At 41.2% G+C, this 25,188-nt stretch overlaps 1 protein-coding gene across 5 annotated transcripts in view; it reads left to right on the forward strand.

Annotated features, from left to right (window-relative positions):
• Window positions 1-24,736, forward strand: part of ATL2 (atlastin GTPase 2) — a 40,334-nt gene extending 15,598 nt beyond the window's left edge. For 3 of the 5 annotated variants that reach the window (XM_054193926.1, XM_054193927.1, XM_054193922.1), the window contains 12 exons: window positions 1,195-1,475; window positions 6,383-6,517; window positions 7,971-8,075; window positions 9,203-9,253; window positions 11,418-11,474; window positions 12,503-12,595; window positions 12,887-13,025; window positions 13,880-14,007; window positions 16,201-16,257; window positions 17,489-17,560; window positions 20,167-20,598; window positions 22,724-24,736. In XM_054193926.1, coding sequence (XP_054049901.1) covers window positions 1,195-1,475; window positions 6,383-6,517; window positions 7,971-8,075; window positions 9,203-9,253; window positions 11,418-11,474; window positions 12,503-12,595; window positions 12,887-13,025; window positions 13,880-14,007; window positions 16,201-16,257; window positions 17,489-17,560; window positions 20,167-20,598; window positions 22,724-22,843 — 1,670 coding nt within the window. In that variant the 3' untranslated portion in view covers window positions 22,844-24,736. The other 2 variants (XM_054193924.1, XM_054193925.1) reach the window with 2 other exon arrangements.
• Window positions 24,737-25,188: the final 452 nt, after the last annotated feature.

Here is a 25,188-nt window from a genome sequence, read left to right on the forward strand (position 1 = left end):
TTTGTGCACAGGGAGTTCTGATAGGATATGGCAAAATGTAAATCTGGAGTTTTACAGATTTACAATCTGTAAATTGTAAGATTTGGAGGCAATTGGAGGCAATTCTGTAAGCACAAAACTGCTTCCAGATGCTTGATGGGAAAGGTTAAATCAGGCCAGTGGTAGAGTTAATTTCTGCTGTGGGACAAACTTCAGTGTTGTGGTACTTGAACGTCTTGGACAGGTCACTTGTTCGGTTTGTTTAGGCCTCTAACCCCGTAATTCCCGAGTTCTGGAAGTCAGGAAAATAGGATATTGGTACTATTGTGCTGTATGTCTGAAGGACTGCGTTACCTTAATTTATCTTCATTAATAGCTTAAATCTCATCTGAGTTATAGTTCTTGCAGCTGTTGGTTGATCCTGAAAGGGTATTGATTCTGAAATGGTGTATAAAATATCTTTTTAACTCTTTTTGAAAGAGTTGGTACTTAACTGTTATTAAATCTTGCTGCTTAATGTCATAGGAAGAGAATGAAGCCAGAAACTGCCACAATGGGTTTTTTGTTTTTCTTATCCCAGAAGCGTTAGGCCTTGCACATGGTCTGGAGTTTATCCTCTTGCAAGCAGTGAATAGGCACTCTGAATTCTGTGCTGTATTGAGAATTGAAACAGGTGTAATATGGTGGAATTAGAGAGGAATTTACTCGTCTGCTGAAGTATGTAATCCTGGGGTTATATACTAGCTCAGTGGTCTTGCTTACGCATGTTGGTAAGCAAAACTGACAGAAAACATTGATATTCCCCCCACCCCATAATAGTTTAAGAAGGTGGTGATCTAAAAATGGCCTTTTGGAGTCCTTTTTGGAGCTTATTTTAAACTAATTAATTTATTCCAGGTAAGAGAGAAAATGCCCTTGATTTTTAATGGAAGTTATACTTAAGAAGCCTTTAAAAGGGATTTTGATGCAGAAAACCAGTTTTCTTTTGTGATTTGTTAAAACAGAGAATGCTGAAGAACTGAAATGTAGACTATACACAAAGCTGATGAAAACGGACAGGGAACTGCTGTTTATCTCGCTGTCTGCACGTGTGCACTCCCAAGAACATCACCCTTGCTGCTGGGAATGAAAGCCCAGCTCAAGGCTTCACTTCAGATAAATGTCTGGTGCCCTAAGCTCTGACTTACTAATGTATCGTAACCTGTCAATTTGCAGGTAAGCATTATGAGGAAGAGGAGGAGGAGGATGCCCTACCTGACTCAGATGCCCTGCCAGACTCGGATGACGAGGTGGATTTGGATAAGCCACGCCCCATACAGATTGTTCTTGCTCATGAAGATGACCATAACTTTGAATTAGATGAAGAAGCATTGGAAAAAATTTTGCTTCAGGAACACATCAAAGATCTTAACATAGTAGTTGTGTCTGTAGCAGGAGCTTTCCGCAAAGGAAAATCTTTTCTGCTGGACTTCATGCTTAGATACATGTATAACAGGGTGAGTAATTTGGATTTTTCCTGAAGGAGATAAATAGCTTGGTGTTTTAGTCATTTATCTTTGTATTTTTGACTTGAGCACAAATATGGCAGATCAAATTTTTCTTACTTATTCAGGTGGTGGGGAAGCCGGCTGCTTTGTTTCTACTCTGTGAAGTGTATTTAAGTGTCAGTCTTTCAATATAAATTTTCCTGCAGTTATCAAGGCAACTTATTGGTGTACCAATGTAAGTGGGCATGAGAAGAGCTTGAATGAGGGAACTGAGCTTTGGGGAAGGGTTCATTCAAGTGGTGGCTTGGAGGAATCTTCCTTTGACTTGATCTTCTGAAATCATTTTGTGGAACTAGCTTACCCGTTGCTGCAAAAAGAAGAGTCTTACCAGGTAGCTATTAGAGAACTGAATCTGCTTAAATCTACGGTATGGCAAAAGGGAATAAGTTTCCTGTTTGCTGCTTGGAATGTGTCTCTGAACATAATCCAAGAACTCCTTAAATCCTTTTAAGTCCTTGGTTAATGAATGCCTGATCTGAAATTTAATTTCTCTTCTTAGTTTTTAGCTTTTGGCTGGTGTTGTCTTCTGTCTGCTATGCTTTGAACTCTTGTCTGCTATGGAGAAGGTGGGGTAGGGCCTCCTGTGAAACATACACATCTGCCTATCACAGGTTGTGGTGTGTTTCTTTTAATCTGCATAGTCAATATTGACAATTCAGTGTTTTGTTGCTTTTTGAAGCTCTTAAAAAAAAAAAAAAAAAAAAACAAAAACAAAAATAACCCCCTGAAACTAACCAACCAACCAAAAAAAAACCACCAAACCCAGGGAAAAAAACCAACCCAGAATGGATTCCTTTTTTTGTCACTGTTCTTTGGAATTTGTGGTAGCAGAAACTAACCATGACTGCATCTATATTACCTTTGTGCTAGTTGGCTTGAGGAGAAATCGAGATGAAACCTGCAGTTACAGGAAATATGGGAATATTGCAAAGAAGCTGCTGGTAGTCGGCAGATGAAGACTTCCTTTCTCTCGCTCCCTGTAGTGCCTGCTATTGAATTCCTCTCACTGATTTGCCAAGAGCTCTGTAAGAAAGACACTGAGGATACAGTAGGAGGAACACAGAGTAGCAAGCTGGTCCTCCTGACTACTTAATAATCTTTTAACCTAGGGACGAATAAATGTTTCATTGATATATGTTCTAGGGGGCGGAATTGTGTGTATATAAAACCTCTGGTGTCCTGTTCATATTAAAAGCAAAACAAAATAAAAAAAACCCAACCCAAACTCCCAAGAAGTGTAGCAATCTGAGCTAGATGGTGGCTGGGGAGAGGTAGTGCTAGTTCCTTCTAAAAATAGAACCAATTTTAAGCAAATAATCTAACTTTCAGATTGTGAAATAAAACAAAAGTTCATAAAGCAAAATGGATTGAAACACTGTTTCAGCCCTGTGTAATATTAAGGCTCTCTGTTCCCTTTATTGTGCAATCACTTTTTTCAGTTTTCTGTAGGTGTCCTTCAAAATGCCGTTTGTTTCACTTAACTTGAAGATGAAGGCAAACTAGATGAAGGCCATCTACTGTAACAACTGGCTCTTACCCAAAGCAGTGAGGTGCTGCTTCTGGCCAGACATTTGCATTCTGAAGCTGTAATGCTTGCAAGCCTGTAGCTGAGCTGATCCAACTCAATGATGCATCAGAAGATGCTGCACTTTGCTGAATTGTTTTTCTGCCAGCTCAGAGATGTAAACTGGCTTAGGGAAAGAGTTTGACAAACATCAGACCTGCTGCAAACTGACTGATGGGAGTTAGGTATGAGAGAAGATAGGTGCAGCACCTCTTCTTTTGAGCACTGCTGAACTGTATCAAGTCAAATGGTATCCTCTATGCTTATGCGAATTCCAGTACAGGAGGGGAGGCCTTGGTATAGTTTTATAGTAGTACTCCTTAGTCTGATCACTCCATCTTCAGTCAGGCTTAATTGCAAGTCTGTATTTTCTGTGAACTAAATGTTGGATCCTGCACAAAGTACTAAAGCATCTACACTCAGTTGTACACTAATGAAGTGATTTTGGGATGTCCTCCCTTGTGGATATTAACATGTGTGATGAAAAACTTGCCAGGATATTTCAGAATCCCATTTTCTTGTCTTTAAACCAAGAGCTGGAGGTCACGTGAAAAGTTACCATTCTAAAAGTCTCACTTGTGCCAGCTGAAGTCACAGGTAGGATTTTGGCATGGCTGAGATCGGTCACTAGCTTCAGGGAGGTGGGCATCTCATCTCAGGCACTGCTACTCTGTGTGATGATTGCTCATTTGAAATGGAACAGAATAGTGCACCATGAAACAGTGGCAGTTGTGTACTTGGCAAGCTGCTGCAAGGATCCTGTGATCTTTCTTGCAGTTTTAGCCTTATTAAGAGCTGGATGTAGTGACACCAGTAAACTTAGATTTAAAAGCTTTTTTTTTTTTTTTACAGGGGTATGATCTTCTTAGCTTGTATTAATTGGCATGGTGCACTGTGTACTAGTGGCACAATGCAAATAAAGCTGCATTGGTCCTTTCCTTAGTGTGGAATATATGTAGAGAGGTTATCTTTTAGGTGACTGATAAAAAATTGTAGTGCAACTTCTAGCTTGGATTTCATGTGGGAACAAAGTCTTTTTTTCCTCCTCCCATTTCCTGAATATCTTTTAAGCCAACTTGATGGATGGAGACTGTTAAAATACTGACTTTTAACTAAAAAGACGGAGGTAAAAAGCTAGGAGTGCATCAAACTGATGTAAAGTTAAGTCAGAGACAGGCTTAAGTGCATCATCCACAAGGTGAGGCAGCTTCAGCTTAAGTTGTGCCTGCTAAGACACCAAAGTCTCCTGTGACACCAATCACGTATGAAATTAAATGTGGTCATGTCTGGTGCTCATTGAGGGACTCGTCAAAAGATTGGTGTAGTTTTGGTCTGAATTGCAACAAATATGGATAATTTCTGGACCAAACTGGGAAAAAGTGTCCTTGTATAAATGAAAAATTTAATGTATTTTTGAATAACGTAACAGATTATTTTGAAAAAGTGAAAACCTACAGTCCATTGACATATGCCTGTGAAACAGGATTCAGCATTGCAAAACTGGATCCTGGAGTGTACTAGAGGCCAAAGCAGGCCTGGAGCTTTGATTTCTGGAGGGGTCAGTGGATGCAAAAGCATCTTCTGGGATAAAAAAAACTCCAGGGGAAAGCTGTTCAAGCTTTGCTTAGTCTGTCTGGTAGAGGTGTATGAGCATAACAAAACAAAAAAAAAACAAATTAAAAAAAGGGGGGGGGGGAAACCCCAAACAACCTACCTGTAAAGAGCTGTGGTTCTCTCTGCTTGGATACCTGTGTTCATTTTCTGAATTTTTATCTACACATCTCTTACTTTTGCTGTGTCTGATCCAAATAGCAGAGCTGAATGGTATACCCTTAGCATTTGGAAGAATGCTGGTACAGAACTGCTTGATTGCCATTCCCTCTTAGTATGGGTTTGCTCTGCGTGCTGCTAGGCGTGAGGAATGTCTGCAGGTTTTTTCCCCATCCCCCTTTAGAAATAAGCAGTTCCACTTACTTGTAGTAAGTATTTCTATTCTGTACAGCCCCTGGGTGCTCATGCTCTTTTCTGAGATGTGAAGATATTTGTCTTGAGCTCTTTTCTGAAGACTGCCAGTGCAGAGTCAGCGAGGTAGAGACCATAGCCTAGTGAATTGAGCAGTCTCTCCTTTGACCTTCTCAAAGAGCACACTTTCCTGGCTGGTGATCTTCTCTGGGCAGTCAGAGGCAAATTAATTAAATGTGTCTTCCTGTTCTGCCAGCATGCTGTGTTCCAACCTGTGTAATAAAGGTTTTTCTCTAAGCCTTGTCATCAGTTAATCTGTTGTCTGCCTACCACTTCTCTCTTGTAAGATTTCAGTGTATATAAACCTATCACAGTGAAACTTCCTCAGGGCACCTGTGTGTGCTCCTTACTTGCCCAGTACATAAACTACATTTCTGGGTTAAATGCGCTCATATAATGGCTGCATTCTTCTGCATGAGCAGAAGGCTCCATGTGTTGCCTGTCCTTGAGGACCAAAGACCTTGTTACAGTACCATCAACCAGAAATGTTAGCTGCAAACTGTACTTGACTCTCTGATAGACTTTACCAAAGTGGGCATTGTGCCTGAAAAATTTTAATATGGATGGGTTGATTGCCATGTATCAAACTCTCAATGTGACCTTTTCACTTGAATCCTAATCACTTATAAAATACTTTTTCCTAACTGTGACAAGTGTAGACTGTAGATCTTCTGGTTCTTTCCTGTTCTTTTTGGCTTCTGCAAGCTGGCATTGGGAGTCTCGTGCTGGCCTCTGTTAGTGCAGGGGCTTAGATGCTTAGCTGGTTTCAGCAGTTGACTTGTCTGTGAGGAGGAGAAAGGGAGAAGATTAAGACAAGGTCAGGTTTTCTTTTTTCTTTTTTTTTTTTTTTTTTTGGTTCCTGTCAGAGGTTTAGCTGTTCCTGTAGTTAAAATACATGCTACTTGCAGCTGTGTTTGAGTTGAGTTCTCTCAACTGTGCAAGAAGTGCATGAGTGCGAAGTGGAATCAATGGACAAAACTAAGCTGTTCTCGTATAGCTCTCAGTGCTTGAGACTTGAAAGCTGTGCACATATACTCTTCAGTGGCTGAAGAGTTGTGCAGTCACTGAAATACAGTAGAAACGAAACAACGTTTCTTTGTGGATGATCCTTGAAACACAGCAGAGTAGCATTTTGGTTTAATATTTTGTGTATGTTGTCAATTAGCTCTGAGGGAAATGAGTGTGGAAGTCTGCAAAAACATAGCATGTAAAAAAAAAAAAAAAAAATCTCCTCCTTGGCTTTAAATAAGTTTCTCCTTTTGTTTTGCAGACTTCTCCTTGCTGGATAGGTGGAAACACCGAGCCATTAACAGGGTTTACATGGAGAGGTGGATGTGAACGGGAGACCACTGGTATTCAGATTTGGAGTGAAGTGTTTGTAATTGATAAACCCAATGGAACGAAGGTAAGTGCTTGACACAGGTGTGTGTAAGGATTTTTGCCTCTGTGTGCATACCTTTAATGTGATGGGTTTCATGGAGGCAGTTCAAACATCAGTTGCTTTCCTTTGCATTCAGTAGCTGCATAACATATTTGGAAACCTTGTGTCAGTGCAAGTATGAATTTCTCTGCTGGGTTGTAAGATTCAATCTCCAACAATAGTCTCATTCTGAGAGTACTTTGTTTTGGCAAAGTGTGCTGTGTCCAGGCTGATGGGTGGGTTATCGTGTGGATGTTGCAAAACTGTAATGGCTATAAATACCATATATAGACAAATGATAAGAACAGCTCTGTAACAAACACGTTTTTTTGAGAGGTCAGAATGTGTTCTAGCTTGTAGCTGTGTTCTAGTGAAACACAATGGATGGACATAAGTACTGGGAACAGCTTCAGTGTCTGGAAGTTGATCCTTCTATATAGCTTAACAGGTAGGCTGTTAAAAAAAAAAAAAAAGGGCTAAGTCTAACAGTGGCATAAAAGGCACGAACTCTATTCTAATAAAAGCCGATGTGTTGTTTTTTAACCCTTAAGTCACTTTAACTGCAAGGTTTGGCTGTAGGTGTTTATCTTCATGCTGAAACAAAGTGTTAATGTTGTTAATAATTATTTACTCCACAATACTGGTGGTGTATCTTGAGCTGTTAATGTTCTCCTGAACCATAAGCTCTTGGTTATTTAGCTTTCATACCTTTTGCATTTGCAAAGGAAACATCTGATGGCAAATTAATATGGGATACCAATCTTAGATAGTGACTTAAGGGCATGCAGGAATTTTTATCAAATTTCATAGCTAACCAAACAATTCTCTGGCTAAAAAACAGTTAAGTTGTGAGGATCTGTTTGTGTTCTGGGGACAAATCACTCACTTGTTCTTGCTTATCAGTCATCTCTAACTGAAAGAGAAAGGAATTGTAGTAGATCCCAAAGACGGGAATAGGACAGATGAACTTTTATCATTAAGATCACTTCATTCCTTGTCATTCTGGCAGACAGTATCAATTATCTTGTTTTCTTCAGAAAATTATTATTGTAAGATAGATGTATTTTTAAAAGTAACCATTTCACTCTTACTCTAATGAACCATGCAGGATTGTCAGCTGAGACTGAAGTTCTTCCAGTGAATAAGAGCTGTCGTGTTACTCTGCACTATACCCCCACTGGGCTGAGGGAGGCTATTTCTGTGGGAGAGGGTAACTAGTGTAGCAGGGCCAAGGACTTCAGGCGGATGATACGGCCCTCGAGTTTTTGCTTACTCAGCCGTAGGTGTGTATAGGCATGCGTGCAGAGAGTTGGCTGAGGTTTAAGAAGTAGATACAGGGGCAGAGAGTTGCTCTACTTGAAATAGAATTTATCCCAATGGCCTGGAGTTTGAAAGTGTTAACAACTTGGTTAACTATTGCTGCTCTTTAAAACTCTAGGTTGCTGTACTACTCATGGATACCCAAGGTGCCTTTGATAGCCAATCAACTATCAAAGACTGTGCAACGGTTTTTGCTCTGAGTACCATGACGAGTTCTGTCCAGGTGAGAATACTTGTGCTGGCAAATAATGGCAGCTATAGGAACCCTCTGTCCTGAACATGCAAAGAATATTTCTCTAGCCATGCTTTGAAAGTTCACCTGCGTGTCTTCCTCCAACTATCATTTAAGCTTTCATACTTAATGTATTTTTTTCAGTGTAGTATACCACATAAGTTTCTCTGTGGAATCAAGGTTATCTAAGGCCCAGCTGAGTTAAATTGCTGACTGGAACTGGGAAATCACCAAAAAAGGTGTCAAAGTAGTAACTGCTTCTGTACGGATGTGTTACAGAATCTTTTTTAAGACTTTAGATACAGTTTGGGGTGAAATTTCATTGTGATCAGCTAAACTTACAATTGCTGCTATTGTTAAACTTTTGACAGTTCTCCTGCGCTACACACAAAACTACTTTTAAGCTTGTGCCTTAAATGTGCCAAAAGTGAGCAGGTTTTTGAAGGATGACAAATGACCTTCTTCAGACATGCTACAACATGAAAGTAACAGGAGTATGTAGAGCACTACTTCTGCCCTGTGGGTTTTTTTTTTTGGTGGGTTTGCTTGTTTGACTTTTTTGTTTTGTTCCCATGGTTAGAATAAGTTGTGGATTATTGATACATCTTTGAGTTTACTGCTGCTCAGTATTTGTGCTATTGAAACAGTCATGAGCTCCCTGGATAAAATCAGATTTCTCTAGGAAGATTTGAAAGCAAAAAAACCCTGGTGAACTAACTAACTACTCAGTCTTTTTTTTGTGTCGGAGATGAAGCTGTTGGATTGCTGAATCCTAGAACGTTTGGACTTGAGTATGACAAACAGGTATACCCTTCTCAGTCCTCCTGTCTCACACCTATGTGGTGACTTGAAGCGTTCAGCAGTCTTCTCTGATGCCTTTATGGCTTGCTTCCTTGGAAAGAAGCTCTTCGCAGAAGGATTGGGGTAGTTGGCAGTGGTTTTGTCCCTAGCACTTTGTATAAGGAAGTGACTTTTGTTTGAGATGTGTTCTATGACACCTTTCTAGTTGGTGACTTACAGGTAGTGAGGCTTTTCTGAAGAGAGTAAAAATACTCAAGATATCTAAAAGAGACTACGTGAATGTAAAAAGAATGTAATTCTTTTACTGTCTCTTGCAGGTATACAACTTGTCCCAGAATATTCAGGAAGATGACCTTCAGCATTTGCAGGTAAGAATATGCTGAATTTACTATGCTGTGAATTTATATTAAGCTGCTTCTGAAGTGATAGTCTTGACATTGTTCTTGAATGTTCTTACTACTGCTGTAATTGTGATTTGGGATCTGCCTGCTGCTTCATGTAAAACACTGAAGCTGACCTGATGCTAAATCTAGTACTACCTATAGCAACATTATTTGCATCAACTCCACAGTGCTGTGATGCTGTTGCTGTGCCAAAATAGTACAGGCTTCTAATCTGGCTAAATCTCATCTTTTTAAACTCTGTTCTCTATATGGTAAGTTCTGAAATTCCCAAAAGGATGAGAAAGGAAATGATTTATGGAAGTACTTAATGAGAAAATTACGATGTTTCTCCTTTTTCTGTGAAATAGGAAAATGGATGGTATTTCATATTCACTTTCTAAAGAAACATGGGAGCTTAGGATAGGGCAGAAAGAGTATCTTCTACCTAGAAACCTTCTCTAGTTTTTTCAACTGAGAAACTTCTACAGAGTTTTATTTCTGCTTAGAAATAAAAGCAGGAAGGAGTTGTCCTCTCCTTACTGTGGGGTTTTCATCCTCTAATGGAACATTGTGGTCAAAGGCCACTGAATTCTGGCTTCATGTGAATGGTGCAAGAGCCTTATCTGATTAACTTAAAACCTGTAGCTTTAAAGGCTAGCTTGTGTATTAACAAATGCCAGCCTGTGCTCAGGCCATGACCTTGTCACGGCTTAAAACTGTTTTATGTGTCTTCTGATTGAAAGGACTTCTGTCTTGGTCAGTGCTGCAAAAGACTGGCTGCCAATACTGGAAGTAGAAGAGCACTAACTAAACATAGTCTTGTGATGCTGTTCTCAGTTAACAGAGTTGTATCACTGGGCCAAGCCCCCTCCCCTCCAAAAAAAAAAACCACCAACCAAGCACTGCAAACAAAAAAAGCCGTAACTAATTATATGAAATCCGAGCTTTCCTCATGACTTTGGTCTTTTGACAGCCTCAGTGCAATCTGAATAGAGCAGTCCCCTTCTGGATACTGGAGGGGGAGATTTGAGGGAAGAGAAGGGTGATAAATAGAAGCAGTGGGTGGGGGATACCCATGCATTTAATGTTGGGGCAGGGAATCATGGATGGAGGGAAGGAAGTTCTGAGTTTCTGTTATAATAGGAATTTCTGTTATTCTGAAATACTGTTAGTCTCTGGTTACCTTTTCCATGTAGCAGGGGAGTGAATGGGATAGGGAATTAGGGTCAAAGTAGTCAGTCTCATCTGTGTGCTTGACCACTTCAAAGGTTCTTTTGCTCAGGGTGACAAGGGCTTGGAAGTTAATTTGTGTTAAAATAGTCTTGTAAGTTCTCGGATGCTCGTGTGATCAACAGAGGGGGAACTCTTCTTTCGGCCGTGAAATTTATCTGTGCTGTTTCAGGAGTTAGTTTTAATGCAGAACAATTGACTGATATTAAAGGATACCAGTGCGTTTCCTTCATCTTGACTTCCAAGACCTGTAAGGGGGCTAGCATGGATCAACACATGATGTTATTGAACTCTGCTGAAATAGCCAGCATAGTCCATAATTCATGTTCCTGTGGGTCATCTCTCATACTCAGTCCAGTGAAGAATGCTGGTGTTCAAGATGGTGAAAACAATGTGAGGAAGACAGCTGACACTTGCCTTCACACTGGAAGGAAGAACAATTATCAGTTAAGGTCACAGGCTGAAGTAGAGATCTGGGAAGCTGCTGAACTTGGCTTGTATTTAAATGTCTAATACATTGGCTCTAGCCAAGTTCCTTGAGATTTTCAGGAATAAATCTTTTGTGGGAAGTAAGGGGCAAATGTTAAAGAGGCTTGCCTCCTTAGCCTAGGAAACGAGTGTTGGAAACTGGCTTGCTAAGAGATGCAGCCAGCTTTCCTCTGAGAATAGCCCACAGGCTACCCGGTTAGAGCTGTGGTGCGTTGACAGTTACGGAATGGCATTGTGAAACCAATGGAAATCATATCTTCTTCCTGAATTTTACTGAGGATTGGGATACTTCTTGAGGTGTATTGGCCATTCTCAACCCATAATAGGATTTAAGATAGAATGCTTTATTTTCTAGTGACATAATAAAATATTTTACAGTAGAAAAATGTGGTTTATATTTGGCACTCTTACACTCTTTTTTTTCTATCAGTTGTTTACAGAATATGGAAGACTAGCTATGGAAGAAATTTACCAAAAACCATTTCAGGTAACCATATATGTTAAATGGGTCTTAAGCAATTGAATGTGTAGAAAATGAGCTCAGGATAATTTATCAAGAGAAATGAGTTGGGCTGAAGCTAGCTTGTTCTTTACAAGACTGATTTTCCTTCCCTGTCACTATATTTCTTGGCAAAAACACAATGGAAAAATGCTAAAGAGGATCATGTTTGGGCAAGTGTAGCTTCGTGCCTGAGTTATAAGGCACAGAAGGAATGAAAGTGTCAAGTGATGTGGAGATGTTAAGGAGAAAAGCTTCATGCTGCCTTCTTACTCATTACTCTGAGATACAGTTGTTCTTTGGTGGTACATGGTTCTGAGCGAAGGTCATGTAGCCTCTAAGAAATAGCATTGAGGAGGCCCATGTTGTGTTTCATTTACTTGAAGCGTTACTGGATTCATCATTAAAAGTCTCAAAACTGCTAGCATCTCTTGACCGTTTGCTAGGCCAGAGAAGGTTTTGAGGCTTCTTCTGTTTAGTGGAGGCAAAGACTGAGATCTCCTTCATCCTGAAGTATTCTCCTTAACCTATAAGGGTACTAGTCGACTGTTGTTAGTGGCAAGTTTTAAGACTCTTATGTCTCTAGAATATTCAGCCTGCAAATGTGAATTCCCGATGTTCTTGTGATTGGCCCAGGCAACAGACGTTTTTCGTAAAGCACCTCATCTGATATAAGACTAATATCAAGGTTTGTAATCCCTGTGGGATAGCAAAAGGCAAGCCCATGGAACAGGGAAGCTATCTTTTGGAGGCACTTAGTTACTTTCTTTCAGATAAGGAGTGAGTTGCAGTTTTGTGTTTTGGTCTGTGGGTTTCATTGGTTGTGGGGTTTTTTTTTGTTTTTTTGAAACAAGCAAACACTTGCCCTACAAAACTACAAGGCTTCAAAACTACTTCATTTAGAGCAGACAAGCTTATTAAAAATTTTTTTATACTTAAAATAATCATGTGTGATAAGAGTTTTTGACCTTAGGAATGATGCCAGCAATTGACTGCTGCTGTTCTCCCTGTTACAGACGCTGATGTTCTTAATTAGAGATTGGAGTTATCCTTATGAACATGCATATGGCTTGGAAGGAGGAAAAAAGTTCCTAGAGAAAAGATTACAGGTAAGTTTTCTCCAGTAGTCCTAGTGTGGTCTTCTCACTTAAGTGACAACTTACTGTCAACATAATGATGCATGATGAGCTAACTCTTTGTGCTAATAAAATGCACTTGTGATGTTCCCACTCGTGGGGAGTTCTGGGGTTTAGAACTTGACGTTTCTAGGTTCAGGAATGAAAGTTTGAACGCACTTCCATGCTCGTACTGCTTTTAAGCTGATATTTAATCTTAATTGCAGTACTGCAAAACTACTAGCAGCTCTCACTACCTTTTTTTTTTTTTTTTTCTCCCCTCAGGTAAAGCAAAACCAACATGAAGAGCTACAGAATGTAAGGAAGCATATTCACTCCTGTTTCAGTAATCTTGGCTGTTTCCTGTTGCCCCACCCTGGTCTTAAAGTTGCAACAAATCCAAATTTTGATGGGAGGTTGAATGGTAGGAAGCTTTCCATTGTGTGTTTCTTGATTCAGATCTCTGAGTTTGTTTTCTTTTGTAATGGAAGTTAAACACTGAAATGGTTGGCTATTGAAATGTTTTGATTGGAAAAATGTAGGGCTAAAAGGTGAAACTACGGAATCTGGAAACGCGCATTGTGTGTTCTTTTCAGTGGTTTAAAGGTAGAGGAGTTAAGCAGGCAGAGGGAATGGATATCTTTGTGTCTAGCTGTTGATTGTAATCTGATAACTTGAGACAACCTAAAGGCCATTAAATAAGGATTCTAAAGATAAGTAGGCATTCCAGAGAGGAGAAGTCACAAAATTGAAGACTTGACTTTCTTAAAATTCAAGGCTTTGCTCTAAGAACTTACTAAACCAAAGGTCAGAACTAGAATGACTTTAAAATACAAGCTGTGGGCTTCTGCAGCTGCAGAATGAGAGGCAGTGAGGACTCCTCCAATTACTGCTTGTCCCCCAACAGAAGGAATGTATCAGAATGTTAAAGACTAAAAAAAATGGATTTACAATAGTGGGATGACAACCACTTCTGCGTGGGGGGCGCAGACCTGTGAGATTATTGTGTAAGATGTTGGTGTAGTTGGGGAAATGCACTTCAAATATTACGAGGACTACGGAACCTTGTTCTCTCAGACTGAAGTTTAGATTAAAGAGTATGTAGAACTTACTAAAGCTACACCATGTATTTCAGCCTTTAAATATCTTAAAAATACAGTCAAGAGTTGTGATGCTGTGGATTTTGAAATGTTATGGGTTAACAGTGTTCCTTTAGGAAAAGTAAGATTGAAAAGAAAACTAACTACTCTTTCTCTGAAATTCTTTGAATTTTACTAGATATAGATGAAGATTTTAAGAAAGAACTGCGGAGTTTGGTACCATTACTGCTTGCCCCTGAAAACTTGGTAGAAAAAGAGATTAGTGGATCCAAGGTGACCTGTAGAGATCTTGTAGAATACTTCAAGGTAAGCAAACTCACACTAATTATTTCTGTTAATGGCTTAAAAGAAAGTATTCTAATTTTAGGCCATGTTGTTCCCAGAGAAGATAAGATATCTAGGCTGACACTCACTGATCATCTCACTTTTATTTTCATTTCATTACTCTGACTTTCCAGAACTGGCACACAACTTCCTAACAGAATAGCTCTTAGCAAGCTACTATTGGCAAAACTGTGCTTCGTGGTTTTTTGTTATTTTTTTTTCTTTGTAAATAGGCTGAAATACTTCAAGCTGTATTAGAGATTTTTTTTTTTTCTTCCTACTTTGGAATCCTAGTTTGCGTGGATATGTTGCTTGTAGATTGTACACATAGAAAACCAGCTCTTGAACTGCTAGGTATGCAGTAAAAATTTCAGATACTCTCCTTTGGATTTTTAACATGCAAGGAAGATGCTTTCTAAACACTTGCAATGTGGAGCACAACTGTATGCTCTGAAATGTTTGTGTGTGATACTTGCAGCTGTTAAAACTCTTGAGCTGTTTTGGTATCATGGTGACACCATCAGAAATGCGATAACATAATCCCTGCATCACCAGGAATTGGTCTGGTGTGTATAACCATTTTTTTGAATTGGAATGACTTAGACAGTTGGCTTGGTAGGAGAAAGTGGCACTCATTCCTGAAGGCGTTAATTTTGCATTACTACTTTTGAGCATGCACGTTAAAGGTTGGTCTGCTGTTTAAAAAAGAAGCTATGTGAGGGAGGAATCCGAGACCAAAACCTTTTAACAGTTGTAAAACTGTTAAAACTTTATAAAAGTAACTTTTATAAAGGAAAGACATGATATGGGATGCAGAAGTCATGGCTGTTCTGACAAGCAAAAAAATAATCAACACTCTGGTTCTGTATTTACATAGATGAATGCTGCTTTTTGTTCGACTTCCTTCTCTAGTAAGACCTGATCCTATACAATGTAGGGAGCGCGCATTCAACAGCAGTTTGGAAAGGACTGCACCCTAAAAACAATGTAAAACCTCCTCTGATGAAAAGCTGCCCGATTGGTGCCCCGTATCCAGCCCGGGAGCAGTCTTGCAGGGTGCTGCACAAACACGGTGCTTATGTAACAAAAGGGAACTGCTCCCTTGGGACTGTGCATCTAAAGCTGACATCGAGAAGTCTGAGAAACTGGAGGGCTTTTACTTGGAGGAAATAGCTGCAGAAGCAAGGAGGGTGTCGAGGGAACAGAGCCCTGTATAACTCTATACGTTTTTGTAGGTTGTCCTACAACCTAGAGCACTGGGTATATAGGGACCCTGATAACTTTGTTCTCTCCTCCTTTACAGAGAAAAATCCTCAGGGCAGAGGCTTGTAGACAAGCCATGGTGGGAGAGCAGTAGTAGCACGAAGAAGGGTAACTGCCCAGCCTCCGAGGGGCTGAGAGTGGCTTTGTTGGCTGCTAACTTGCACAGCTTGTCCAAAGCGCTGAAGCGGCTGCTGCTGCCTGCTGTGCCCCCTCCACTAATCTGTCACAAAGAGCTGTGCCACAAGCCATCTTGCAGGCTGGAGAAGACATGAAGGCTGTGTTCTCTTCCAGCCTTCTGAAACCCTGGTGAAAGAAAGGGCACCTGAGGATTGGTGGGGTGGGGCACAGAGGGATAGGCTGCCCGCTTGGCTTCCAGAAGTATTTTGGCAGTTCAGCTCTGTCTGCATTAGTTCTTTGATCTGCCTTTTTTTTTTTTTTTTTTTTTTTCACTCCCACACTTGAAGGGAGCAAGGCATGTGGGGAAACAAGTACTGATTCTCCCAGCACTGGTGTGTGTTTGGACAGACCTCTTGCTGGAAAGGCTTTGTGAGATAGTTGTCTTCACTCTTTTGTTTTGGGTGAAGATTCTCTGCATAGCAAAGACCACCTTATTTATTTGAGGCAGCAGAAACCTACTGTCAAGCCTGTCACTTCTTGAGATAGTGTCCAAGTCATCTCAAGGTGCTTACTACCCTGCTAGGCCCCAGCCTCAAACGCACAGGAAAGTAAAGGGGTTCAAGTGCTAGGGATAACTGTGAGAATGGCAGACTTGTATGAAGAAATTTGCTTAATTCAATATTTAGCATTATTACAAAGAAATAATCTATGAGCTCTATCTTTATATCATCCTTCTCTCCATCTCCTCAATCATAAATCTTTAGGAAAATGAAACTTTTTTTTTCTCCCATTTAGGCTTATATTAAAATCTATCAAGGAGAGGAGCTACCTCATCCGAAATCTATGCTGCAGGTATTTTATTTTTCTTTTAAATAATACGATAGATGATGTGTACTTTGTAAGCTTTTTACAGTTGAAGATCATGACTGCTGCGGGTCTGAAGCTCCCGCACACAGAGCTGTAGTTCTTGAAGGAACTATGTACTTTAAAAGCCACCTGAACTGTGTCTTCCCTCAGTTCCATCTGCCAAATGGAGCAAGGGGGGTAGATCTGGTTGGGTGGATTTTTTTTAGCTGTTTCAATTTCTAAGCATGCGTTTCCTGTGGCTTGCTATTTTGTCGTATCTTTTAGCCTATATTCGGAGGACTGTTAGCATCAGACGGAGCAGATAAAATGGAGAAGGCTTATAGTAGTGCAGTTATCGCCACTGTGTTGCAGTGTTGGGCTACTCTCTAAGGGCTTGTTAGATTGGGTAACTGCATTGAGGTTTCTTTTCTGGGTTGATCCAAAGAGGACGTAATCAGCTTTAAAGCAATCTGAACACAAACTGGTTGTATAAAGCTGTGTGGTGAACCTTGCATTGTTTGGGATGAAGAGCTTTCACTGAAGTGTGGGCTTGTAGGGTCAGTTTTAACCATTTTGTGTTTATGAGACTTGGGTTTTTTTAAGTTTCCTCCGTCGCTTCATTAAAACATGACTGTTCTGGCTGTTTTCTTGTCCTTCAAGGAACCCAAATTTTAGACTTTTGGGGGAATTCAGAAAACTCATCACAATGAAACAAAGGCTGCTATCATTTCCTCTACTAGCATGCCATAAATATGACTGGGAGATAAAGAAGGTGTCATCTTGCAGCGTTAGCTATAATAACTGTCCCTGACAAGACACAGGTTGAAAATAGACTTAAATTCTTACAAATTCTGACATGAAAACTGCACATAATAATGCAGAAATAATACCAGCTTGCTTCCTTCATCACAGGTAGTGATGTATCAGGATTGGCAGTTAATAGTTTTGTTATCCTTATTTGCGTGTTAACAATAGAGCATTCAGAAGAGATTGCTTATGACGAAAAGCTTGTCCAAGCACATGGGAGTGTGTCTGCAGCTGTACTAGAAAGCTGAAGAAAATATTTTCCTAGTCAGTAATCTCATCTTAATGTATATTTCTAACTTTCCTGGTTTTGTGGGGCATTTTGCTGGCAATTGGAGCTTTGGAGGTTATGGGAGTATGTTTGTCAGTGTAACTACATGTATGTAACTTGCTGGTGATTCTGTGCTGATACACGGCGCTCAATGTTTTCTAGGCAACAGCCGAGGCGAACAATCTTGCTGCTGTGGCAGGAGCAAAAGACTTGTACAGTAAAGGCATGGAGCAGGTATGATGACAAAACTTTTTCTAACTGCCTACGTGCAAATACAGGTTTTCAGTTTCAATGGCCTACTCGAGTGTTGGTTGTGAGCATGGAAAAAAGTAGGTTAGGGCCAGTAGTCGTGTGTTTTTTGCACTCTGCTCTAAGGTTAGATGTCTGATGCAGCAAAACCAGGATTCTTTGAGACAGAAATTGCTAGAGAGGTATGGGACTGGGCGTATTTGTAAGATACCACCTGTTAGTTTCCCCTGCTGCTCTTGACAGACTTCTTAAAATCCTGTGACATGAAATGGGCAGACAGGTGAGGAGACATTTGGTGGGACAGGGTCACACAAGGGTAGAGTTCTAGTACTATAATCTCATGCTTCTGAATTGTGGTCATTCATTAGCTGTAAAATGCAAGGAATAAAATTATTCTAAAGTTTAAAAAAAACCACCCTTGAAATAGAAGAATTATCTTGTCTGAAAAAGCTGTATATGTAACTTCCTTCTTGAAGATAATGACTTCTAACACTTCAAACTGAATGTCTGGATGGAATTCATACTTGAATGTAGCGTTATGCAAGGTTTTTTTCATAGGAAACTTTGAAAACAATTACATGTCTCTTAAAGCTTAACAGGGTTATGCTTACTGTGAAACTCTACAACCAGAAAAGACCAGTAGATGTGGTAACAAGCTACAAACATAGCTCCCCATTAACTAGGCTAATTCTGGTCTTAATTGCTGAAGTAGCTCTCCCATTTTGAAATTCGAGTAAGACCTAACACTAGTGGCAGAGTAGCCAGTTCCAGTTGTTAGCAGTCTGTCTTAAGAATGCTCTGCTGGTGTAGAGGGACTCTTTCATTTGTTTCCATTTTGGAAAATCTCTTGAAATAGTACATGGGTTGTTTACAATAAATGCCAAGTCTGCCTTCCTACCTTGAATCTTCAATGCTGGCTGAGATACTGTAGTTGTAAGGTTTCTTACTTGGGGCAAGGAATAAACAGGAACAGATGTTCTCTTAAACAGACTTTGTTTCCATAGTAATGTTCCCCAGTACTGTGTATTTTTATATCGCTGTAGAGATACATAAAAATGTCTTGAATCATTTTTAATCCAGATGTCTCAGATGATGTTTTTAATGTGACACAGCTCGGAAATTTCTATCTTTAGGGATAGAAGTAGGAACTCTTTGGATTTAAGACTGGATTATGTAAAGATAGTTCTTACTGTAGCTTCTGAGGTCTCCTCATGAACCAAGGTTGAGTATAACCAAAATACTGTCCCCCTAATGTAAATGTAAGGAACAACAGGCACAGCCACACAGAGTATAAAAAAACAGTGTCAGTTATTTGTGTGGTGGTCTTGATGCAGGAGCAGCTTCTAGGGTCTAGCACTCCCTGGGCAATGTGAAAAGACTGTTTTGGAGGATGAGACTAGTAGCAATTTTCCAAGGAGTTTTGCCAGACGTGGAGGACTTCAATACAGAAAAAGCAGAAAGGTGCTTGTTAAACTTGTTCAAGTGGCAAAGTGAGGGTGTCAGGATCTCGATGGTGAGGTTTTTCTTGAAGAAGCTAGCCAGTGAAGCATTTTGTGAGGCAGAAAGGGGATGCTGTACTCTGAGAAAGTGAGCTACTACGTGTCCTGATGAAGGGGTAGCAGCAGGAGAAAGTTAAAGTTGTTGCTGCACTCAAGATGTGAGATGACAAGCACTGTGATAAGTGCTTGAGGCGGGAGAGGGAAGGTTGTTGTTTGACATCCTATGGGAAGAATCATCAGTTTTTAGACATAGTCTGACTGTGAGGGTCTGGAGGAGTTGGAGCTGATCTTCCATGTGTATGTCTCTGATGGCCTAGGTAATCTCTAGTCATAGTTCTGAAGAGGTCAGAAATCAGTCTTACAGAGTCCTTGGAGTCTCTAACCATTTTCATACCCATGCAGATTCAGGGAGAGGAAGATGGTGAGTGTCCACATCACGGGTATCCATTTGAGTCCGTGGTCTTGTCCCTTCAGGAGAAATGTACTCTCAGAAGCTGATCAGAATCAAGCCTAGAGGATAGCCTAGGGAAGAATAGGCTAAAGATGTCAGCAGCTAGTTCTTGTTAATTCATATCACCTGGTAAGTTCCATGGAGCCTGCTAGTGGAAGCAATAAACAGGAATATACTTGTCGAGTGGGCAAAATCGACCCTTTTTGTCCAAGTTCTGCACTGACCCTCTTGCTGAGATGGGTGGCCAGGAGTAAAAAGCTGAGGAGGAGGGCTTTTGGCCTTCAGAGTTCTCCTTAACTTTCCTCAAGCCAAGCTGTCTCTGACTCCTGGTGTTCCTTTATTTCACCTGTTCATAACAGGAGTGTACATGTGGCTGATGTCCTGTCCTTCTGGGTTTGCTGAAAGGGAACAGTTGAAAGTATGAGTTCAGTCATGTGACAGAGCTCTGTATGTGATGAGACAGGTAAAGCTCTCGCTGTACCTTTAGCTGCTTCACTCGAGACAGGACTCTAGAGCTTGAGCCAAGCTGCAGGAGGTGGTCTGATGCTGGCTTCAGAGGGGGACAGCGAGGAGAGGGTTTGCTTTCTGTACAGCAGAAGGTACTCAGGGTGTGATGACCTCATCTCTGATTATTCCGACAGGTTTGTGGGGGAGATAAGCCTTACATTGCCCCATCGGACCTTGAGCGGAAGCACCAGGATTTCAGAGAGTCAGCTGTCAGGCAGTTCCGCTCGGTGAAGAAGATGGGAGGGGAGGAGTTCTGTCGGCGCTACCAGGAACAGCTTGAAGTGGAAATCGACGAGATCTATGCAAACTTTGTGAAGCACAACGATGGCAAAAACATCTTTTATGCTGCTCGTACCCCCGCCACTCTATTTGCAGTCATGTTTGCCATGTATATAACCTCAGGACTGACTGGGTTCCTTGGTATGAACTCCATAGCTACCCTGTGTAATCTCGTGCTGGGGATGGCTCTTATATCGTTTTGTACTTGGGCATACGTTAAGTACTCTGGGGAATTCAGAGAAGTTGGAACAGCCATTGATCAGATCGCCGAAGCTATATGGGAACAGGTTGGTATCTGTTTTTAATGCAAAATCTTCCTTTCTGTTCAGTGCTGTGAGTGAAAGGCTGGTCTAGACCTAATGGAGAATGCTAGCGCTGCCAAAGGGAAAATCAGCTCAGAAGTGTGACTGCCCTCTTCGGTAGGGGATGCTGCACACAAAGAATGTTAAAGAAGCTTAGGATATTATCAAAAAAGTGTTACTTAACACTGCACCAGCCTTACTAGGTGCTTGCACTGTGAAGAGTTGAGGGACCCTTTAAACACCTTGTTCATTTTCAGAGCAAGGAATTCTGCTTTTGAAGGTGCGTTAAAAGTGATAAACTTGCCTTATGGAGGTGGTGGATAAAACATTTCAGGTGGTGCAAGAAATGGGGAAGCTGAAACACTGCTGCCCTCCCTCACCTCCACCTGATGGTGTAACACTGGATGGCTAATTAGACCTCAGAGAAAACTGGCTGATGACTTGCAGCAACTGCTACAAGAGGATGTACAGCAGGTTTCTTCCTTCAGGAAGACTCGTTGTCTGTGACAACTTCAGTTGGTGCAACTGCTGCTGCAAGAAATACTTGCCAGACAAACTAATTCCTGAAAGAAGGCATGACATGAGTGTAAGAGTACCAAAGCTGGAGGAGAAAGCCTTCTGTACAGAGAATTTTTTTCCTGCCAGAATCCAGTTGACACAGCTGTGTCAGTAAAGCCAAGGTAGAGAATTGCTGACCAACTCTTACAAGTAGTGTTTGGAGCATTCAGAGTATCTATGTCCAGTGCCAGCAGAAAAGAAACACGTTGGTGCTATTATGAGAAATAAAGGGCTGGTACCTGGGTAAGCTTACCTGGGATGGCATTAAAATGGGTCCTACAAGGCATGAGCAAGTAACTAACTGGAGCCTTCTGTACAGAGGCTCTCTTTTGCGTCTGAAAAATGACTCTGTTCAAGGCTCATCGTAGGCAGTGGTAAACTAGACCTGTCTGAGCAACTAGGTAAGGTCATGAGTTATGCTGGAGCAGAAAAAGTGGATTTCTAATAATAGGAGGGAAATGAGCATCAGGGTACTAAATTTGGAGTTACACCCGTAACTAGTGATTAAAACTGAGGCTCTCCTGTACTACCGTAGCTTCTTGCTTTGGTGTTTGGGGCTGAAGAGCGCTGCAAGGGAAGTGGAAGGTGTCAGTTCTACGTGTAGTACTTGCTGAGCACAGCTGCTCCCATAGGACACCTGGAGCATAAAAGGTGTGATTTGCCTGCCGACTTTCCCTGAAAGGGGGAGAACTTGGCTAATGCCAGGCGGAGCTTGCCTTTCCTGGGCTAGAGGAAGGTGGTCTCCAAAAGATCTCCCTGCTGGTGTTGCTGCTGTTGCACATCACCAATAACATCCAAAGTGGGTCCTGTCTGTCTCTGTCACTCTGATGATGAACCACATCCTTGCTATTGTTTTTTTCTGAATCTCTGCCTTTCTTTTTCCTCCTTGCTTCAGAGGAATCCCAGGAAGGTGAGAAGTTACTGGCAATCCATTTCTTTTTCTGAACTGGATTGACTTTTATTTTTTTTTTCTGCTGTCTTCTAAGAGCCACTTTTCCTAACAGCTGAATTCGTGTTTTAGGTGTTTTCCAAACTCTTTGAAGTCCTTAGACGCCGAACGATTCGCCGTGCTCTCACATCAGTGCCGCGACAGCGACTCTCATCCAACAATAACAAGAAGAAAAACTAGCCAGTATTTTTAACTTTCTTTCTGTATCTGAAGTGTTCACACTTACACATATAGGACAATAAGCTGGACCGTCTGGGCCGGTCTGCATAAATGCTGTAACCATACCAGACTGATGCTGCATATAGGGTATGGAATTGCACATCCATCTTCTAGGAACTGTAAAGTGGTTTGAATTCAGTGAAATACTGCTGTGTAGGAGGGATATCACTTGTGTCCATAGCATGTTGACTGATTTAACCTCATTTCTGTAGCAGCAAAACTCATTTCTCTTTCAGTTCATGCCAGTTTGTGTCAGACTTCAGCATTCTGAGTTTTTTTTTTTTTCCATTATTTCAAGTCTCATCTCTTTGTGTGTTTTTTCTATTTCATTTTCCTTGGTTACCTCATTTTTTTTGTTTCTTTTGCACGTTTCTCATTCCACAGGTGTTGAAGCCCATGAGTGATAATTTGATGGAGGATCATATGAGGCAGTCTGTAAAAAACTCTATCAAAGCAGGCCTGACCGAGCAGGTGTCTCACCATGCCAGACTAAAGACAGACTGACAGTTCGTCTCCTCTTCGACTCTGCCCTCTCATCCTAGACATGCTTGCTGTACCATGAGAACTCAATAATAATAATAAAAAAAAATAAATAAAAATAAACCAAAGTTTACAATCAACTGTAGAAGTAGTTTAGTGTGACTGGCTTCGCAGATTGCTGCCATCACCTGGGAAGAGTAAGTTTGTCAGCGCTCTGCTTCCGAGACAAACGGGTGCCATGGAGGCGGCCGGGGTGGGAGGGGGGTGTCCCTTTTGCGCGTAGCCCTGGTGAACCGTGCAGCACGTTGTGTGTTTGCGGGGTGGGGGACAGGGATCTTCCCCCAGCCTTTGAGTTGATGCAGTCTCTGGCTCTCAGTGGGAATCTCCTCTGCGGGAGGTCGTTTCAGGGAAGTGTCGTGATCAGGCCCACATAAGGTGTTGCTCTCACCAAAAGGACCCGGCTCCGCAGCATCCCCTCGCCACCTCCGACCAGTCACGCCAGCGAAGCCGTTCGAGCCACTACATTACAATATGTATCTTGCTTTATTGCCTTTTATACCAGTGTTAAACAAATGCATGTGTTGGTTCCTCATGCCGCCATCGCCGCCGGCAAAAGCGGCTTGTGAGGGGAGGCAGTGGGTGAGAGCCTGGGGTGTCTCGCCTCGAGCTGGCAGACCTGGGCCCGAGGGCAGGGCGCATATCAGAACCCAGCTGTCTTTCTCTGCAGTTTAGCCTTCGTGTATATAATATTGCCATTAATTCTACTGGGGGGAGAAATTCCATCCAAAAAAAAAAAAAAAACAAACGAACCGTTGCCTACAGCTACCAAGCAATGAGTTAGGATTGTCTTGTACAGTGTGTTTAGTTCTTATTTTTTAAGAAATCACAGATAGGGCATGTACATGAAATATAAATATATAAATACGATTTTGTATCAAAGTTTTGTAGTTTATGGCAAAACCTGGTTCTGTGGTAGCTAAGTGCAGTCTCTGTAAAGGAATGTTTGTGGCTCATGTAAATGTGTGAATGCATCAACAATTTGAAGTTTTTTGATATATTTGTGATATTTACCTGCCTTGAGCACTGCAATCTCTCACCCCCTTGGGAAAATCAATGGGAATGTTTGTTGTGAAACTCTTGTCTTCTGTTGCATTTTAAAGTTATTTCCTGTAATTTATTTTCAGTACATGATTAAAATCAGTTGTGTATATATGAAATGAAATCCGTGCTTATTTTTAAAAGATGTTCGAGTATGTATTCTGCTACATAAACTATGTCAAATACTTATCCTGAGAATTATATGAACAAATTGTCTATTGTACTTCATGGCTTTCTCTCGACGCTGATGTTCCTCTCATGCCTGTCTCTGAAAGGTGACGCCTGTCTAGCTCATGTCCCCTCCCCGTATAGGAAAACTTCCTGGTAAATCTAAAGCACGCTTCTTGACTTGTGGAGTCGCTTGTCAGCTTCTGCCCTCCAACTGCTGTATCATTCTGAAATCTTGTTACCGGCTCTATTTTCGCTTTCGACTAAATCGGTATGGACTGAGGCGTGGAGTGCAAAGGCAGCTAAAGAATTAACTGCTGTAGTTTCAGCTGGAAATGACTTTGTCCAATAGCTGGGTTGGTTTTTTGGTTTTTTGTTTTGTTTTTTGCATTCCTAAATGGTGACAATTTCCACCAACATTTGAGCTTTATCAATCTCCCCTCTCGAGTGAGGGAAATCACCTGTTTAGGACTAAAGCGATTGCACTGTGACTTTTGTACCCTAATGAACTGCGGGGGAGCGGTGGTTACCTGCCCTCTGGAGATGAGGGCTCAGCTCCGGGTGAACAATGCTGAAGATGAGGTAGGAATGTTGCATTTTATGATTATCTTCTCTCAAACTGTACAGATTAAATACTCTTATTTAAAACAATCTGATGCTTTGGTGATTAATCTCTTTTCTTTATAACTCAAAGGACTAGAGTCATGCAGGGGGCTTGGTTTTGCTGCTTGCGTTCTCTGGAGAGGTGCGAGTCAGATGTGAGGCTGTGCCATGTCCTGCAGCGATGGTGAGAGCAGAACCCTGTCCGGGATGTGGATGGTGAAGCTGGAAGGCTTTATCCAGACTCTGCCCTTCTAGCAGATGACTGAAACGGTGTGTAGGGGGAGTTCTTGAACACTGTGCCAAAAAGTTGCAGAATTAATGCAAAAAAACCAGCCAACCAACCAAACAAAAAAAAAAAACCCAAAAAAACCCCCAACTTTGTGGGAGGGATCAGCAAGGTGATTTTTTTTTTGGGAGGAGCAAGTGTGGGAAATCGATGATTAAGGGACTGTCATGTAGCAACAGGTTCTTGTCTGGCTGTGTCTCCTTTTTTTCTCCAT

The sequence above is a fragment of the Rissa tridactyla genome, chromosome 3 (genome assembly GCF_028500815.1).
Source record: "Rissa tridactyla isolate bRisTri1 chromosome 3, bRisTri1.patW.cur.20221130, whole genome shotgun sequence".
Taxonomy (NCBI): Eukaryota; Metazoa; Chordata; class Aves; order Charadriiformes; family Laridae; genus Rissa; species Rissa tridactyla.